At 57.3% G+C, this 16,380-nt stretch overlaps 4 protein-coding genes across 4 annotated transcripts; 3 read left to right on the top strand and 1 right to left on the bottom strand.

The window, feature by feature from the left end:
• Positions 1-1,033: 1,033 nt before the first annotated feature.
• On the bottom strand, positions 1,034-1,556 carry VDAG_01894 (uncharacterized protein; the record flags this gene model as incomplete). Its single annotated transcript, XM_009657923.1, has 2 exons — positions 1,034-1,397; positions 1,471-1,556. 2 exons carry the CDS (start codon positions 1,554-1,556, stop codon positions 1,196-1,198), a joined length of 288 nt encoding a protein of 95 aa, XP_009656218.1. The 3' UTR covers positions 1,034-1,195.
• Positions 1,557-3,262: 1,706 nt separating this feature from the next.
• VDAG_01893 (1-phosphatidylinositol-4,5-bisphosphate phosphodiesterase) lies at positions 3,263-5,454 on the top strand (the record flags this gene model as incomplete). Its single annotated transcript, XM_009657922.1, has 2 exons — positions 3,263-4,052; positions 4,208-5,454. 2 exons carry the CDS (start codon positions 3,263-3,265, stop codon positions 5,452-5,454), a joined length of 2,037 nt encoding a protein of 678 aa, XP_009656217.1.
• A 6,486-nt stretch (positions 5,455-11,940) lies between these two features.
• Positions 11,941-12,440, top strand: VDAG_01892 (uncharacterized protein; the record flags this gene model as incomplete). The annotated part of the gene is made up of 2 exons (XM_009657921.1): positions 11,941-12,254; positions 12,336-12,440. Exons 1-2 carry the CDS (start codon positions 12,174-12,176, stop codon positions 12,438-12,440), a joined length of 186 nt encoding a protein of 61 aa, XP_009656216.1. The 5' UTR covers positions 11,941-12,173.
• A 3,105-nt stretch (positions 12,441-15,545) lies between these two features.
• VDAG_01891 (uncharacterized protein) lies at positions 15,546-16,306 on the top strand (the record flags this gene model as incomplete). Its single annotated transcript, XM_009657920.1, has 2 exons — positions 15,546-15,675; positions 15,738-16,306. The coding sequence occupies 2 exons, from the start codon at positions 15,546-15,548 to the stop codon at positions 16,304-16,306; spliced, it is 699 nt and encodes a 232-aa protein (XP_009656215.1).
• Positions 16,307-16,380: the final 74 nt, after the last annotated feature.

The raw sequence follows: 16,380 nt of genomic DNA, 5'->3' as shown, positions 1-16,380 counted from the left end.
GACTCGGCCGGTCTGTCGTTGCCAGTTGTGTTCCCCTCGTTTCAGATTGTCGTCGCCGCCCCGCCAATCGACAAGCAGAGGCCGCCCCCTCTGGTACGCATTCAATCAACACGCCACGACCCGTCATGCTGACGAGGGCCCAATCGGTCCAAAGCCTCGACACCAGTCCCTGACCGGGCTGAGCATTGAACATGCACAGCCATTTCGGCACTGGCGACAAAGAGAGAAAGAAACACAGCGACCGACGCCGGATTCACCCCCTCACCCTGGTGCCCGAAACCATCAACGACAACCCCTGGTCTAGGAGAAGACGCGGTCGGACCAATTCTGCTCCTTTGGGACTTCTTGTCCCAGGCGCAACAGGCAATTTCCCATCTCGTCCTGTTTGTCTAGCAGACGGCCATCATCGAGATTAATCACGACATGCGCACGCCCTCGAGCTCGCTCTGCTGCGGCAACCGAGGGCCCGAATGAACACGCACGTCGTCACTAGAGGAACAACTATCGATCGTCGTAATCTACCATGCAACGAGCAAAGATGAAAAAGGCCGTTTGCGGGCTGGCGTCGATGCTAGCCTGGCGCGAACACGGCTGCAGATCAAACCTCTTCTCAATGCTCCGAACGAACCATGCCGGCCAGCTTCCGCATGAAGAGGGAACCCCCTGTTTTCGCGAATCGCCCGCTCTAGCAAGGTCGCGTTCGTGTACTTGACTCGCCGTTGCCGCCGCCCGATGGCCAGTCGCAACTTGTCAGACGGCCGTCAGACCCTGATGATGGACACTTTTTTTTTTCCTGGATTTTAACGCGGGGGCGATCTTGGACAAAGGAATTGACGGCCCCTGAAGCTTCATCTTCTATCTTCTGACGAGCACCGGCCACCCGGTTGCTGTGCACAAGCAGTGGCTGTTTCGGGTTCGGCGGACCTTTTTGGGCGACTGGACTCTCTCCAGGGATCATCTGTAATGCACCTCTGCGTCGTTTCCATCATTGTGGGAACTCGTCACGAACGAGTACCGTGGATCTACGTCATGGCGGTCGCAAGTGTTCCACCTTGGTCCATTCCTGCTACCTGTTGCTTGAAGTGTCAAGAAGTGTGCATGACAACGAAGTTTATCCAGAAGCCGTTGTTTGACTTGTATGAACACTGGCCGCCGCTTCAGCTGCCAGCTAGCTGGGTTCTTTATTCTCTATTCTCTATTCCCCGATGACCATGGTGCAACCCTGCGTGCCGACCCAGACCTCGTGCTGTCGCCCTGCTGCCACGTCTACACGCTCGCCCACGGCGTGCGTTTCCTTGGCCGGGCTCTCGTCCTCGGGATAGGTTATGGTGAGGCTGCCTTTCGTGATGAGGTGCGTCGTCAAAGCCCGGTGGCTGTGCGGGGGGTAGTGGGTGCCCCTCCTTCGGTGTCAGCGAAGACTGCCTTGCTGCTGCTGCTGCTGCGCCGGCGTCACGGCAAGGAGCGACTTACGGGGCGTCTGTCCAGGTGAAGACCTGCTTGAAACCCCACGACTTGACCTCTGCCTCGGGGCTCACATTCTTCGCTGGGTGCGCCATGGCGGTTGATGATGAGTCTCGGGGTGCAGGACCAGATGATTACGTCAGGTACTTGCGCCGCCAGTGCAGTCAGTACGCGATTTAACTTTCGTGTATCTCCAAGGTGACCTTTGTGCACTGAAAGATCGGTCAGGTGGGTGTAAGAGGTTGGTGGACTTGTGTCGTCGCGACGCGATTCGTCAAGTCATGTCAAGAACATGAACACATGAGCTTGCGACTGCAGGCAAAACTCATGACCGGCCGGTATGCCCCAGTAGAGCTCGCAGCACTCGCAGCTTTGCCCAGGCCTGGGCCTGCTGACATCATCAGCCAGAAGCCGGGGCCACGGGCGGCGTCGTGGCATCGGCCAAGAGATGTTGGACAAAGCATCTCATGTGGGGAGTTAGCCAGCAAGCGTAGGCTTTTTCTAGTCACGGTAATGAGAACAACCCGGTTCAAACTTGAGGCATGCACCAATCAATCTGCCTGTATTTGACATGGCCGCAGAAACCCAACAGCTTTCAGCTGGTCACTCGATTTCTTGCCGACAAAATAAATGTCAAGCGGGTTCGGTGTGCGGATTAGGCGACTCGAGCACCACCTAGCACGGATTGAACGGGGACGCCCTGGGGTATTGGCCCCCAATCTTGAGCCTGTGCTCCGTGTGGGAAGCACCAACCCTGGCGCACACGATGTCAGCTTACCTACTTGGCTGGACAGGTACCTCTCTACCTTACATAGGTAGGTAGGTACCTTGACCATCCTCTTCTCCTTTCCCCAGGCTCGACAGATAGTCAGACTGGGAAAATGGTCAAACTCCCCTTCATCTCATTCCAAGACGCCGTCGCAACCGACTCCCCGGAAAGGTGTCCCAAAATAAAGGCACATCATCCAGCAGGATCACGCACGCGAGGCATGGTAGCGAGCAGGGCGGCTTCTGGATGGTTAGGGGGTTAGGGGGCAGTTGGAGGGGCAAGAGGGGCAAGGGGCAGTGCTTCGCCCCCCGTCGCCCTACGGCGTCCCTATCGTGGGCTATCGATTGGTGAAAGATCCGCTAGAGGCCCGGCCCTGGCCGCCGCGGCGCTGACGGGACCCGTCAGCTAGGCCCCAGTGCCTGTGCATGGCAGCGGCGTGGGGCGACCCAAGACCTGCCCTCCCTGGACCTGGACCTGGACCCAGACACAGACACAGACAAGGCTGCGTATCCCTCCTGGCTGGCTATCCTCCGCTTCTGCCATGCACTTCAGCTGGCTGCTGACATTCATTTGATTTTCATTTCCTCTTCCATTTTTCCTTGGTCTCCAGAACTTGCGTCGTACTATCATCCTCTTGTTCCAGGAATCGCATCGTGCCGTGAGTGACGCCAAAGTACACATAGCCTATCGCTCGCCTGCTCAACCTCGAGCCATCGAACAGCATCCACGGTTCCAACCGCGAACTCCTCGCCTTGCTCGCCCTCCCTCCATGTCCTGACGTCTCTCGCCTCGACTCAATGGGCTAGCTGCTCATCAACTTGACGCCTTGCAGCGCGTTTCTCTGGTGTCCCCTTCCTGAGTTGCTCCCTTGAGGGTCACTCTTCCGACCCCCCCCCCAGCCATGTGCTTCATCTTCGTACGTCGTGCCGCCAGTTCCCACACGAGTCTCACCACCGCTTACCAGACAGCCAGCCCCGTCGCCGTCCGCGCGACAATGACAAGGCGAAGCGCTCCCTCGGTCGTACCGTCACCATGCCCATCTTCTCCCGCACCAACAAGGACAGCCTGCCGACCCTGCGCAACATGGTCAACCTCTCCACCATTCTCACCCCGACCAAGGGCGCCTGGCTCGACACGACATCCTCGACGGCCACGACGACGACCCCGCGAACGACGGCCACCACGAGGAGCCTGCCGCGCATCAACGTCAACGGCCTCGACCACCACCCCGATCTCCTCGACGACGTCATCTCGCCCATCCTCGCCCGCACCGACATCCCGAGCTTCTACACCAACGACCCCCGCAACATTGACATCAACAATGCCTGCATGGACAAGCTGCGCCGCACCTTCGACGACCTCCTCAAGCGCCGCTCCATGATCCGCCGCGAGACGACCATATCGCGTGACCAGTTTGTCGCCTGGCTCGAGAGCATGCAGGGCGAGAGTCCCGCCGACGTGGAAAAACACCTGCCCGAGGACAAGGATCGCTACACCCAGGGCGAGTTCCTCGAAGCCTGGCTCATGCGCTTCGACTGGGACGCCGAGCGCCCGGCCTGTCCCGACAAGGACACCAGCCGGCCCATCACAAACTACTTCATCAGCAGCAGCCACAACACGTACCTCGAGGGCAACCAGCTGGCCTCCAAGAGCTCGCCCGAGGCCTACAGGGAGGTCCTGTCCCGCGGCTGCCGCTGCATCGAGATTGACGTCTGGAACGGCGACACCGTGGCCGCCGCGTCGGAGACGACTCGATCCAAGAGCCCGCGGCCCGATCACAGCCGCAACCTCTCGGGTGCCTCCTTCGCCAACGTCGCCGCCAGTCTGTCGCCGCCAGTCTGAAGGAGACGGTGGGCGGCGTTCTCGGCGGTGGAGGGGGGGCGGGCGATCGCGCCTCAACGCACAGCCGGAGCCTGAGCGCCCAGAGCAGCGCGGGGTTGGGACTGCGCGACAGCGGTCTTCTGTCGGACCCGAGAGTCTCCGGCGACAAGCTCGACGGCGGTGCCGTCGCGGTGCCGCCGTGCCCGCCGAGCCCGCGCTTGCCGTACCCCAAGAACGAGCCCATTGTGACCCACGGCTGGACCCTGACGACGCCATGCGGCTTCCGCGAGGTCTGCGTCGCCATTCGCGAGTCGGCTTTCGTGACCAACGACTTGCCCATCATCATCAGCCTCGAGGTGCACGCCGACCACCAGCAGCAGGAGCTCATGGTCGCCATCATGAAGGAGGAATGGGGTGCTATGCTGATCGACAGGGCCATGGACGGCCTTGACCAGAGGTTCCGCGTGCCGAGCCTCGAGGAGCTGCGGGGCAAGATCCTCATCAAGTGCAAGAAGCCGCCCAAGAAGATCGAGGTGCCGCTCGGCCCGGCGCGATTGACCAAGAGCCGGACGCAGGAGGACGACACATCGGCGTCTGACGAAGAGAACGCAAGCCAACAGCACCACCACCACCCTTCGGGCGCCGCGCCCAAGAGCCCTCCGCCCACGACCGGCGCGCCGCCCAAGGCGGCCAAGGTGCCCGTGTGCGCGGCGCTGGGCGATCTCGCCATCTACACGCACAGCGAGCACTTCAAGGGCTTCGAGACGGTCTCGAAGAAGCCGAGCCACATCTACTCCATCGCCGAGAGCAGGATCCTCGAGCTGTACGCGACCATGCAGAGCGCCGTCTTCACGCACAACAAGAACTACTTTATGCGCGCCTTCCCCAACGGCGCCCGCTTCGACAGCTCCAACCCGGACTCGAGTCTCTTCTGGCGCAAGGGCGTCCAGATGGTCGCCCTCAACTGGCAGTACCTGGACGAGGGCATGATGCTCAACGAGGGCATGTTTGCCGGCGAGCAGGGCTGGGTGCTCAAGCCGCCGGGCTACCGGACCGCGGACAAGACGTGCTTCGCGCAGGCAGACGCCCCGCACGCCGGCACGTTGATGCTCTCCATCTCGATCCTCGCCGGCCAGCACATCTGGGCGCCGGAGTCTACAGAAAGCGACAGCGGCTGGAGTGGCAGGAACCTCCGGCCCCTGGTCAAGTGCGAACTCCACGTGGAGCGGCCGGGGAGCGGCAATCGCGTGACAGGCGGGAGCGGCGGCACGTCGTATGATGGCAAGTACAAGCTGGAGACGGCGCCGATGAAGACGAGTCATCCTGATTGGGGCGACAAAGGCGAGCTCCTCAAGTTTCCGCTTGTTCCCAGGGTGGTGGAGGAGCTCAGTTTTGTGAGGTAAGATCCCAGCCCGTCTTCCTTTTCTTCCTCCTTTCTCCCTAAACTACATGGCGTGCGCTGCGCTGGCATTCGAGTGATTTTGTCAGCGCAGCAACAAGCAGCATCCGCTGCGGCAAACGCTGGCACTCGCAAATGGCAGATTGGCAAGTGGCCTCTCTTCAAGAATTTCCGTGTCAACCGTTTGTTAGCAACCGCAGCTTCCAGGAGGGAATTGATCGGCCAAGTGGTTCGGATCTCCCGTGCGTACGCCCTGGCTGGTGCAACAGAAGGACGGCTTGCAGCCTTGGAAGCAGGCGAAACGAAGACTTTTTTTTCAAGGTACCGAAATGAGCGGGTGCGGCGGGTGTCCCGCGCCACAAACAATACATCCATGCCGGACCCTCAAATGACGGCCTACTGCCACGGCCCGTGTTGGACATGCAGCTGTCAGGCTGCCGCGGGCTTGCCACTTACATACGGCCTGGGGAAACACAGGGAGGGAGGGATTGCGACATGCACCAGAAAGAAAAAAGAGAAGGCTAATTGCCTGCCGCGCGAATGACCCCTTTGCTGACCGCCAATTACTTGTTCCAGGTTTAAAATCGAAGATGTTTCACGAATGGGCCGCGACGAGCTGCTGTCGTGGGCTTGTATCCGTCTCGACCGTCTGCGGCCCGGCTATCGCTATGTCAGGCTGATGGACACCAAGTGTCGACCGATTAAGGACGGCAAGCTGCTCGTTCGAATAAGCAAGGTATTCAGATGACCATGCCATGGGACCCTGGGGTATCTGATAGGATCGGAGATCTATAAGGAGCTTCTTTTGTTGGGTTTTCTCTCATCTTTTCTTCTTTCATTCCCTCTCCAAAGGCATGGAGGGCAACGTGGATTGTTAGTTGGCTTTGACCAAGCATGGCGTTCAGGTTATTGATTTTTGTTGGTCTGGAGGTGTGTCTGTATGTGCGCGAAAATAACAAACAAATTAAAACCCCTGTTCCGTTTGCTTGAGTGAAGATTTTGGCCAAGAAGCTGGCCCTGGACCTTACATATGTTTACAAAATGGCCGGTATCTGTCCTGTAGAGTCGGGCAAACACAGCTGAACAAGATGTTGAGGCCTGGAATCGAGAACCCAGTCCACGTTTGCTTGACGGTATCCCTTAGCCCGTGAGCCTTGAGGCGGCCGAATGAGATCAAGTGATTTAAAGATAGGAAGATTGTTTATGCGCCACTCAAGCGGCCGCCCACCTCATCGACCAAACTCAAGCTGGGTGACGTGTGTTCTGTGGCTTCACTTCGGGCTTGGCGGAACCCTTGAACTTTGTTCACTACAAGCTGGACTTGTAGGGCTCGAATCCTGGTTCTATAGCACCGTCATGGTGTCGTATTGATGACGCAAGCTTTTTTTTTCCTGCGTGATGGTGACGATACTCGCCCGGTGCAGAGTGGTGGTGGTCTTGACGAAGATGCCCTACGACCATGCCCGCTCAGCATTGTAGGAGACACGCCTGTTCAACGGGCATCGTGGGGCGTGGACCAAGGCAAAGGAGCTGTCTTAGCACCGGGGGTAGCTAGTCAGTCTGTTTCTTTTCCTGCATCTCTGTTAGTGCCAAGATAGCTCGTTTGTTTGAGACAGAGCAGAACAGGACTGATGCGCCGGATGTGATATGTGATCAGTGGCAACCCATGAGTACCCCACGCCGGTGAGCCAGAAGGCCCGTCTGCCTACCTTCTTACGCCTGGAACGCTTGATGACATTGATGGGACCGGGCGGCTCGGTCTGGGAGTGTGTCAGGGCTTCAGCCAATGGTACTGCAATTGTGACGGCTCATCAACAATGAGGCTTCGCGGTCATGGTGGACCGGAGTGCAGGTGCCGACAGCCCGAATCGACCAGTCATCTCTAGCTTGTAATTACGTGAGTGATGATTTGGCAGGCGCTTGCCAAACAGCTTGCCTTTGGTGTAACATTTCCAACGGGGCGGGGAGGCTCCAGTGTTGCACCAACACGTGGGTAACGCGGGATTGACGAATGACACTGGAACAGCATGGATCAGCATGAGTCGCAGGAGTGTAGCAGTGCACAAAGCCCCAGGTGTTGATCTGTCGTAGCTCTTACTGAGGGTACGGAGAGCTCCACGTGCTTGCCCGCCGTGGTTGGCATGGCTGATAAGGCGCAAGCGTGGTACCGACAGAGTGGTTCGCGATCTGGGCGAGCAAGTGAGGCAGTGTGGAAATGTGTTCCAGAGCTGAGGTTGGAAATGGCGCTGATATGACCACACCCTCACCTAAGAGAGCCTCGGTGTAACCTCCCTTTTCGGCAATTGCATCAGTGGCAGGAGGACAAGCGCGGATCTCGCGGGAGGAACCCTAAAACCGACGCAGACGAAAAAGATCCCTACCGGCAAGATCTTGTCAATCACTTGAGGTCGGGATACCAAGGCAAGATCTTGGCAGCTCGACATTCTAGCCGCATCGTTACGCAACAACACCAAGAAAGTGCCAAGGCGAGGGGAACTCTGGCGGGCAGGAGATTTGCCCAAATTCAAGCCCAGACCACACCAAACAAAGCCGAGGCTGATGCTTGCGACTATATGGTCGTCATTGATTTGGACAAAATCCCTGGCTTTGGCTTCGATACCTGATGCCGAATGTGATGTATCAGGTTTCATCCACACCCAACCCCGTGTGCTAAGGATGCCAACGGGGAGGAAGGCCGAATAAGCGTGCAAGCATGAAAGCACACCCAATCAAAAGCGAGCGATCAAGAGGGACGGAACACTCCGTGGATGATATCCTGGTCACGCAAGCAACCGGGTTTGCTTGATCAGGAGTGCTAAAGCCATACCTCCGTGGAGCGTGATATGTCGTGACAACGAAGCAACGCTCGGATCCAGTAAAGCACCGCCCTCTTGAAGCGCTGTTGTAAATGCCAATTGAAGTCTAAATGCCGCGGAGGTCGTGATGGAGTGCAACGATCCGTGCTGGGAGAACTGAAATAGTTTGCGCGAGGCTGGGGTCTATCTGTTGGAACACCATCGTTCTGGTGGATCGCTGTCCATCACGCGTACAAGATGACAACCCCACGGCCTGGCCCGCCTGCGTGTCGATGGTACCGAAATAATGTTTCTGAGACATGATAGCTTCTTCATGGGTCAACAGGGTCCAACTCTGCGACGTCGTCACAATTTGGCGTGACCCTTGTTGCTCTTCGGCCAAACCATGAGAATAGTGACAGGTTCAGCACAGAACATGTCAATTGTGATGGCGTTTGCAGAAGAAACCAGGCTGTGCTGCATGTCCACAGTCAGCTTGTCCGAAACTGTGGCACAGCCTGTCAGACTTATCGAGTGCCAGGGCGCGTGCCAGGACATGGTTGAAAAGGCGCAATCGACTGGTTTCGACCAGCAAGCGACAGCGAGCTCTGCCGAGGATTGCGGCGCAGTCAACGGAGACTTCACACGACTGAGGCCGGCTTGCATTTGACGATTCAAAGCCGTGCCGACCAGGGGTACCGCCATCGTCGCCATATTTAGTAGGGCGCAGAGATCGGCATTCCCACCAGGTGCTTCGCTCCAGGGTTGTTGAAACTGCATCAGGCAAAAGGATGGTATCCCCAGTCTGCCGTTGGAGCCACGTTGAGAGAGCGCCGTCAACAAAGCGGCGGGTCCAAAGGTCAAGCACTGTTGCAGGACGCTGGACGCTCTCAGACCGCGTGGTCTAGATGGGAGAGCGAGAGTTGGAAAGGACAAGGTTGCCAGGGCAAGGGTTGAGTTGGGTGTGCCGAGTGGTCTGCGTTCGAAAAGAGCACCAAATGGGACACGACAAAAGGAAAGTGCGACTCGGTGAACATGTTACATCTGATGCAACGGCAGGCATATTCGACAGGATGCTTAGGCAGGTACTTACGGTGCCTGCCTCTCTTACCGTTCGAGTGAAGATGGTGGATGGCATGACGAAGGGAGTCCCTGACGAAAATACGCGTTTATGTTAGACTTTGTTGCAATTACGAGAGGACAGGCTACGGGAAGCAGGTACTCTCAACTACCGTAAGGTACGGACAGGTAGAAAGGTGGAAGGAGTAGTCAAGGGCCAGGTATGGAAAGAAGGAGCAACTGTTGGCAGGCGGTATCTTGAGGGGCGTGCAAGCATCGAAATTGGAAAACTTGAGCGGAAAGCATAACGGAAGACACCTCGTGCCCCACCAAGCACAACTCCAGACTCTTGGGAGGGGCAAATAACCAATTCGGATCTCCGTTCTGCCGCAAGGGGGTCAGGATTCGAATGACATGTTTTGAACCGCATCTTCTTTGGGTGGGTCGATGTTTGCTTGACGAGTGTTGTTCGCGCCGTCCCCAATGGCCTGAGTCGGCGGAGTCTTTTGCCTTCCCGACTGGGCCACCTGCAGCTGGGAACCCGCCAACACGGGAGCCGATGAGCCAGGCTGGCAAGCAAATCGAGCAATCATTGCTTGGTAGAGACATTGAGAGACAAGAGGCAACGGAGGGCTCATGTTACCTACTTGGACTACCCGCCGTGGCGGATCGGTGGATGGTAACCCCTCCACATGTCGTCCTGCTATTCAGACTCCCATGCCCGCGTTGCACTCATTCAAGCGTGTACTAATGCAAAGTTTGTTTCTCGCTGTAGACAACGTCGATCCCGGTTAGATGGTACAGACTTGTCGTTCCGACAGCAGAAGCGAGGCGAAGCAGACTATGGTAGCGCTCAGCATCGGTATGTGGGAGCGAGAAGGAAGGGAAGGCTGAGTCTTCCACATGCACATCCACAAAAGCAAGTCCATCGGGGTTCAGTTGACACAAACAAGGCAAATGGCCACGGTCTTTCTGGCTTGAACTTCATGCAAAGCAAACCGCCGTATGCGACACGATAAGCAGGCAGAGGCACGACCGCCTTGCTTGACGCCGGACGTCTTCAGCCCTCCAATAGCGAGACCGCCCGACTAGGCCACACCGAACTCATACCGACGCCGATAGCCGTACCTGAAGATGACCAAGAACGGATTTCCAGGGCTTTCAGCTGTCGGTTTGTAGGCAGGGCTTCGCAACGCCCGATGAGAGCAGACCCTGTCCCCATCAGGCATTATCAGGCATCGACCAACCCATCAGCCACTAGCAATACTATGTACCATATACTCCAGCATCGGGGTGGAGGGAGCGAGGGGGGGGCGCCATCCCTCACATTCATGGAATTCTCCGCAGCGTCGCGACGCAGCCATGGTGACTGTCCCTGGGTCGATGAACGAATCCCGGGGCAGATCGGATGGTTTCCCCCTCCGAGCCACCAAGCAGCACAACAGCGGTATGGTACCCTTACCAACGGAATCCTGGACCCCGGGCCTTGGACCCTTGGCAGCCCCGTCTTCCGCCCAGGACTCTTTTCTCTAGGAACCCCCCCCGGGTGACGCTGTACTTCCATCGGCTCGCTGAACGTCCAATGGCGACTGTAGAACGGCTATGTCATAGCGTTCGCTCAAAGAGTTTTGGGCTGTGGAAGTTCCATGTTGCCAACCTTACGAACCTTGTCAGCCACACACACGACGCTAAATGGGGAATCTCAATGTGCCAAACGACGTGGTGTGCGTGGACGGCTCAAGTGACTTGTCAGTTTGCTGATGAGAGAAGCCACCCACCTTTCCTGCGGTACGCAAAGTCAAGCTCGGTCTGGCTGTCTCACTTGCCCACCTTTCCAAGCCCGCACTCTTGGCCTGAGGGCCCGGCGAGGACCCCGTCGCAGCTTGAGTGGCTCGATTGGCTGGATGTGAATTTCGCGCCCCAACGAAGCCTGGGCTCCTGGCTCCTGGTAATCGAACCCACTACTTCTTCGTCACAATCGGTGGGTTTAATTCTTTTGTAATCAGCAAACGAGCCCCATCCTAGCCTGCATTGGCGTCGTTGCTTAGAACCAGGCAAAACTGCAAGGTTCCACCCACCGCCGCCTTGGGAGATTCTGCTCCCCGCAACATTTGCATGCTGCTCTGCTGGTCAGGTGAAATGAGGAACAGGGAGACGGGCTTCCATACTGGACAGGAAGTTGAACCTTCCACGCCATCTTCACTGGCTTCACCCCATACCGTATGGTAGAACGGTCCGTACCCCCGGTTTTCAAGCGTACGGCCATGCGTACAAACACGCAATATACCTAGGGAGGGGTTTGCCATGCTATCTGTTCGACCCTGCTGCTCTGATACTCATGCGGACAAGCGACAAGAAATGCTGCCACCGCTTCGGCCGGCTACTCGCCGACTATCAGATGCGCGTGCCGTTTACTTTGTAGCTTGTTTTCCACTAGGGCACCACCCGTCAGTACTTTTCCTGGGACGTGGAACAGCGGCTTGACCGTTCGCTCACCTCCTTGCCACAGGGCCTGCATCGCTTTTGCTCGTCCCTCCGCTTCCCGCCGCCGGCTCGATCGATGAGGTTCTCCATCCCGCGCTTGGGTGCCTGGTCCTTGCCTGTCGAACACTTTCACCACACTACTCCCCCAGACAAAGGAAAGTATATATATATACATGGTGGCACCTCGTCATCACGACTGCTTCATATCCTCATTCTCATCATCTACCTTCATCTCCAGCTCTCCACAACAGACGCAAAACCCACCAGCCTCTTTGGAACTACAACTGCTGGAATCCTCAACACTCCCTTCGTGGTATCATTCGCTTCTTGGTTTAGCTTCTCGACTCTCCTCCATCGGCCTCCCATCCCGAACCCTTACGGCAAGATGGCATACGTCGCACAGCATCAACACGTCAAGGCGTCAACCTTGTGCCAGCAGAAGCCTCCTACGAGCGTGCCGCATCCTGTCAGTCACCCTCCGCCATTGGCTCAGTGTTCTGAAAGATCCCGATTCGTGTTGAGAATGCCGAGCTGATGATAGTCGCAGCAATACCTTCCTGGTATTCGATGCCCTACCTGCCGCGATTCTGGCAAGGAGGTGTGGGTGCTGCCCGGTAAAGAGTGCGGCTACTGCGGCACCCCCTGCGGCTAGTGAAGACCGGCCACAATCTGGACGCAAGTGAAGTAGGGGCCACTCACCGCCCCGACGCAAAGCAGCATGTCGCTAATCTCATGCAGATGCAGTGCAGGACTGGCGTTGATGGCAAACGGTCAATCGGGGTCAGCGATCCAAGTACGAACAGGCGAATCACTCGTTTTTAGAGGCGGACCAAATCAGGGGCATCGCGACATATGATGGACGGCGCAGTGATTGTGACGTTCAACGAAACGGGGAAAATCACAACGACAAGGCGAAGAGGGCAGCTCAGGACGTATGAGCGCAGCACCATATCATGGGCCTACGGCGCGACACTGGGCTGGACGACCAGTGTCGAGCTGATGGACGGCAGCTGGGTACGGCATTGTAATGACGGAACGAGCCAAGACCTGCTTGGACCTCATGTACGATGGAATGAATTTCAGGAGCAAACACCGGGGCGGGGCATAGGGTATGACTTGTAATTCTAACGAATGAAGAGGAGAAACTCCTCTGTTCCTTTCTTCTGCAAACTGCGCCAACCGATGAAAGAGGGGTCAGCGGCCATGGTTCGTATAGCTCTTGAGAGCTCCTGAGAGCTCCTGGCACCTGGGAGAGAAACGGGGGAGGGGGGGGGGAGGGGTGGAAGAGGGGTGCGGTGCACAGATGCGGAAACCCAGCATTTCTGTTGGTCGACTCTGGAAAGTCTGTCATATTCCAGATCTGACGGCAGTGGAGACAAAAGACGAAATGCGTTATCTCATCTGTCATTGCAACAAGGAGTATGAAGAAGAAGCAAGCAAGACCGACAAATCTTCGTCGGGGACCCGCCCTGCCCGCTCGGCGATGATGGTCACGGCCTAATCCATCTCAGCTTGCGAATAAAGTGCCTCAACCGGTGAGCTAGATCCCAGCCATGGACTGTCTCGTTTTGTTTTATTTTTCAAGGGGGAGGGGCCTTGGGAAAGGGAGTTAGTTGGTCAAACTTGGAACCAGGGAGGGTCATCGGTTCCAGAACCACGGTTCCGCTGGCACACGCGCGTGCCTTACCTACCAGTGTGCCAGTGTGTCGTCAGGCGCTGGTCCCCCAAATCTCTCTTCCCCCCTCCCTCTGCTGAGCGAGCATGTGTGGTGGATGACTTGGAAACAGGCCGATGTACATGTAAGCATGCACGACCCCAGGGGCGGCTGCCACCCACATGGCAGCGAACGCTTGACCAGAGCACAGCATGTTTCTTCCCGTAGGAGGCAAGTGAAGGGCGTGATATCGTGTGCGATGTCGCAGCCTTCTGTGCTGGGCGAAAAAAAAAACTGCATCAAGACAACAGCCCGGCAGCTGCAGTATCTGGGGAACAAAGAGATCTGCCGAGACAAGAGCATGCGGTATTGCAGCATGGGCGAAAGACGCATCTGGTGATGTCAGGTGTGCGAAATGATGCCTTGCGATTCACGACGGTGCGCCCGAGATCCATCGGCGGGGTGATCATACGACCGGGGGGGTTGATCTCAGCCAGCCCCCCAGTTCAGCGCGGTCGATGATGAAGATGCAGGGGAGGGGCAATGTGCTCATGGCGTTTTTATACCATGCCATCTTCAGCCGGTTCGAGAGTAGGGAGAGGGGGGGGGGGGCGGGGGCCGCCGGAGTAAGGCGAAAAGTGACAGAAAAGTACTGCCTCGCCGGGTCGCTTCCGTCTTACGGCTTGGGTCAGAGGCCATCATGGCTCTTCGTGGGGACGATCCCCTTGCTGCTTCCGGGGTGGGCACTGTTGTGAAGGTGAAGCAGACACAGCGCGTCCCCGCTCGGCTTTTTTTTTGTGTTGACCCGGTCAGGTCCTCGTGATGATCAGAATATGCGGGAGAAGAAATGTGTACTACTCTACAATTGGGGTAAGGCGACGGACTGAGCTGGCTACAGATCCAATGCCACCTTGGCAGGCAAGGTAGGTCCATTCATCCCTTGTCCTCCCCCTTCCCCTACCTTACCAAGCTTACCTAGCTCGCCGTTTACTGAGGGGACAGGGTCCGTGGGTTCTTCAGCGCGCCAGTGGATGACCCGGAAACTGGGATGGGTATCTCGAAGAGTGTGCAGGGTGGCATGTTGGGATCGTGGAGATGCAAATGAATGCACTGTCATTCCCATGCCTTGCCTCCAACACTGCCTGCATCAAGTGGCGGGCATCAAGAAGGAAACCTTAAGTCACCGGCGTCAATGTGCTCAGACGGGAGGGGGTACTTGTCCCTACCACCGGAACGACATGATGGGAGGTATATTGTGGTAGAGTTATCGAAACCCTGAACCCCACGACTGAAGCGACGACCACTAATAGAGTGCTGTTCACATCAAATTCACTCGCACTTTGGTGGTCTCCTGCCCAAGGTATGAGGTGCGGCCGATTTATCGCCGTTAAATGTCTGCCTCTTAAGCGCCACATCAGTAACCGTTTGGTATGCAGGCATGCTACCGCTGCCGCGGCCACTGCCACCCCACGTACAACGAACAGTTTGCGCTTCGTTGGCCCCTGTTCTGCGAATCAAAAGTACATGTTGCGTCCAAACCCTGGCAAAGGCGACGTGTTGCATGGACGATTCGTCATGGTGCACGACGCACAATCCAGCTTGGCAAGGTATACTGCCCTTCCCTGGTCACGATCCACTGTCGCACACGATGCACTCCCTCAGCCAACCCCCCCAACCCTGACGGAAAGCTCTTTCGGAGTGGACAACTGCGTAGTCGCTAAGGTGCGTGCATCCTCCGACCAAAACGTCGAGCCCACAGCCCGGTCACTTGGGCCTCCCGGCCCCCCTCTCCTCGATTGCCAGATGGGCCGATCGCTGGGCTGGCATGCAGCTAAAAGGCTAGAACGCGCACGCTCGCTGTCCCCTTCAAGGGCTGGAAATTGAGGCGGGCATGCGGTGGTCGGGGGGCGGCTGTTGCGGCCTCGTCACGGATAACGAATTGTCCGCAAACCTTGCCGTCGCCTAGCCTGCCCTTAGCTGATAGTCGCGTCAGCCCGCCTTTTTCTTCTCGACGAGGCCGCGATACATAAATCCGGTGATAGATCCGGATCGAGATCAGGCCGGGGACCCAGTCCCGGAAAATCGGGTTCCTTCCATGTCACCATGACACTCTTTTGCATCCTCCGTAGGATTGCGATTTGTACGGGTCGCGACCCCGAAGGCCATCTGCTGGGGGCAGACTGGAAAATAATAATATGGAAACGCTCGGCGAGTCAGGTCTGCTCTTGGATTGGTTCGTATTAATCTAGGATATGAAAAGACGCAGGAAAACCGAGAACGACCAGCCATTATTAGCAAAGTTGCCGAATGACTACACAACGAGAAGCTTGCTGATGAGAAAACAAAGCACATGCAACATGAGCTGGGACGAAGACACTGGTGGGCGGAGCCAAAAGTGTGTAAGGGCAAACGCAAGTGAAAGAGAGATCCATGACCTCCTCACAGGAGGGGATGATCAAAAAGAGAGGAGGAGGGGGGGGAGGATGGGTGAGAGAAGACACCACCCACACGGGCACGGCGGTACTACCCCCTTCTTCGCCGGACTGGTGCGCGGAGCTCCCGCCGGGTCCCTCCCCGGGGGGCTGATGCCGCCCGGAACCAACGAGGCGATTCCGTCGTCCGTGCCCCCTCTTGGCCCATCGGGAGCTGGCCCGGTGCCGCCAAGGCCAAAGACCGCCGCACGAGCCGCCAGCAACTCTACCACCCCGTCCTGCCCCTTGACGCCCATCCTTCACCCCTGGTCTACATGGGAGGGTTCGTATGATCAGGAAGACGCCTTCCTGAGGAGGCGTTTCAGCATGTTCGGGCGGTCTTCCGCGGTCGAATCTGCGCGAGGCCCAGTATTAGTCTCAAAGGTTAAGTAAGACCAGTGTCGTTTAATTAAGTTGGCATAGGACCAGATGAAAGCGAAGAAAACATGTCGCTTGGGACATACCTG

The sequence above is a fragment of the Verticillium dahliae genome, genomic scaffold, assembly GCF_000150675.1.
Source record: "Verticillium dahliae VdLs.17 supercont1.3 genomic scaffold, whole genome shotgun sequence".
NCBI lineage: Eukaryota > Fungi > Ascomycota > Sordariomycetes > Glomerellales > Plectosphaerellaceae > Verticillium > Verticillium dahliae.
Note: the sequence above shows the minus strand (reverse complement) of the source record. Positions and strands in the feature narration are given on the sequence as shown.